General features: G+C 44.2%; 1 protein-coding gene across 1 annotated transcript; it reads left to right on the top strand.

Annotated features, from left to right (window-relative positions):
- Nucleotides 1-800: 800 nt before the first annotated feature.
- LOC123256225 (GTPase IMAP family member 6-like) lies at nucleotides 801-1886 on the top strand (the record flags this gene model as incomplete). Its single annotated transcript, XM_044684894.1, has 1 exon — nucleotides 801-1886. A coding segment is annotated over one exon (1086 nt), but the record flags the coding sequence as incomplete, so codon positions are not given.
- Nucleotides 1887-2425: the final 539 nt, after the last annotated feature.

The raw sequence follows: 2425 nt of genomic DNA, 5'->3' as shown, positions 1-2425 counted from the left end.
AGCTTATCAACATTAAATGGGGGCATTGCTGATACTGAGATTCCTGATTGAGTTGAACTGGGGAGTATCAATACAGGGAGATGTTCTCATCTTCCTTCTGGATATCTCAGTAGAACATGAGAAATGGGAAGTTTGAGATGGGGGGCAGGGAAGGGAAGGAAGTCTGGCCAAACTGAAATGGAACACAGTATAAATGAGGGAGCAGAGAGAGGACAGAATAGATCAGGAATATGGGACATTGTGTAGGGAAGACAGTCTTGCCCATAGCAAGGTCTAGGCAGCCAGGACACAATATGAAGACATTTGACACTAGAGATGAGGTAGTGAAAAGGGTTTTTGCTTATTTGTCAAAGAAGTAATTCTTTGATACATTACTCTCTCTTCTGTCTGTCTTTATCTCTCTGTTTCTGTCTCTGTCTCTCTCCTCTCTGTCTCTCTGTCTCTCTCCCTTCTCTTTCTCTCTCTTCTCTCTCTCTTCTCTCTGTCTCTCTCATCTCTCTCTCTTCTCTCTGTCTCTCTCGTCTCTCTCTCTTCTCTCTGTTTCTTTCTCTCTTCTCTCTGTCTCTCTGTGTCTATCTGTCTTTCGCTCTTTGTCTCTCTCTTTCTCCCCTCCTCTTCCTGTCTCATACTTAATTCCAACTCACTCCACTGCTATCCCCAACTGGGACCCAACATTCATACGTAAGGTACAGAGGAAGTAGTGCAGGGGTGAAAGGGGTAGACAGAGTCACCTTGACTTCTTATAGTTCAGCTGTTGAGCAAAACAATGACTAGTGCTGGGTTTTATTTTCCAATATGAGTTGACCAAAGACAATAGAATAAAGGGGATATTTACATTCTTCAGAGGACTGATCCTCTTGTTTTCTTATTGGTGCTTTCCAGACCCAAAGATGCTGACAGAGCTGAGGCTCATCCTGGTAGGGAAGACAGGAAGTGGAAAAAGTGCAACTGGAAATAGCATCCTGGGCAAGAACGTCTTTGAGTCCAAGCTCAGTTCCAGGCCATTGACTGAAAGATGTCATCTAGAGAGGAGGGAATGGCAGGGAAGGACACTTGTTGTTATTGACACCCCAGATATCTTTTCCCCTAATGTCCAGACAAAAAACACATTTCTGGAGATCTCTCGTTGTTTGGCCCTCTCGTCCCCAGGGCCTCATGCCCTGCTCCTGGTGATCCAGCTGGGCCATTACACCAATGAAGACAAGAAGGTCTTAAGGCGTATTCAGGAAATATTTGGAGTGAAGATCCTGTCTCACACCATCCTTGTCTTCACCAGGAAAGAAGACTTAGGGGATGGGACCCTGAAGGACTATTTAAAAGGAACAGAGAACAAAAGCTTGAGCTGGTTGGATACAGTGTGTGAAGGATTTCACTGTGGTTTCAACAACAAAGCTGAAGGTGAGGACCAGAAGAACCAACTAGAGGAACTGATGCACATGGTAGATGGGATGCTCTGGAAAAATGAATACCAATATTACTCAAATAAGGTGTACGACTACATCCAGCAAAATATTCAGCAGTTAAAAGAGGAACTGGGAGAACAGTCAATAGGCCTGGGACAGGTTTCTAAGGGAGTTTTCTGTAAGGAGAATATGCCATCAAAGAAGGAATCAGTTCAAAACTGCTCTGTCCTAGAAAGTCTGATGACCATTCAGAGGAAATATAAGCAGCAACAAGAATTCATGCTGAATAAGGAGTCACAGACTCCTGGGGTGGAAGACAACACATCTCGGGGTTCTTTCTTCTGCTTTTACCATGGCATGTTTTCCTGTAGCTTTTTTCCCCCTCATCCCCCATCCCTTATGAAACAAACCCAGTCAACTGAACCCAGGCACTCAGGAAAGAACCCAGAGCTGGAGTCTGAAAGACCCCAATGCCAAAACTAGCTCTGCCACTGACTAGTTCTAGGGCTTGAACAAATCACTTGATCTGATCCAACTCTCTCTTTTGGCAGGTGAGAAAACAAGTTTGGAAAAGTGATCTCTGTGGTCCCTTCCAGTTCTAGTCTTCCATGATGTCAGGCCATTGGGAATAGTCTCCAGGAGATTGTGATCCCTATCGATCTAACCTTGTTGGGGGAAAAATACAAATAATATATGTTCCTTTATATCGTGATCATTAGAATCCCTGGAATTCTAGAGCCTGTGTCTTAGAGGAAATACCTTAAAGGATGGTTCTAGATGGCCTTTGAGTCCCTCCTAAGTCTGAGATTTTGTGATCCCCATTTTAGAGCTGGTGAAGCTGAGGCCCAGTGAGAGAGAAAGAGATCTTCTAAGAGGATATCTTCTTGAGGCTCTATCAGCTAACTCTTGTCAAAATTCTTCAGCATAGCTGCCTCATCCTTTGCCTTCCATACCCACCTTAAGGTATAGATGTTCAACCTCCCCCAAATCAGGCAGCATCAGGATAGAAATGTACATCCCCA

Source organism: Gracilinanus agilis, unplaced genomic scaffold, assembly GCF_016433145.1.
Source record: "Gracilinanus agilis isolate LMUSP501 unplaced genomic scaffold, AgileGrace unplaced_scaffold57151, whole genome shotgun sequence".
NCBI classification, from domain to species: domain Eukaryota; kingdom Metazoa; phylum Chordata; class Mammalia; order Didelphimorphia; family Didelphidae; genus Gracilinanus; species Gracilinanus agilis.
Note: the sequence above shows the minus strand (reverse complement) of the source record. Positions and strands in the feature narration are given on the sequence as shown.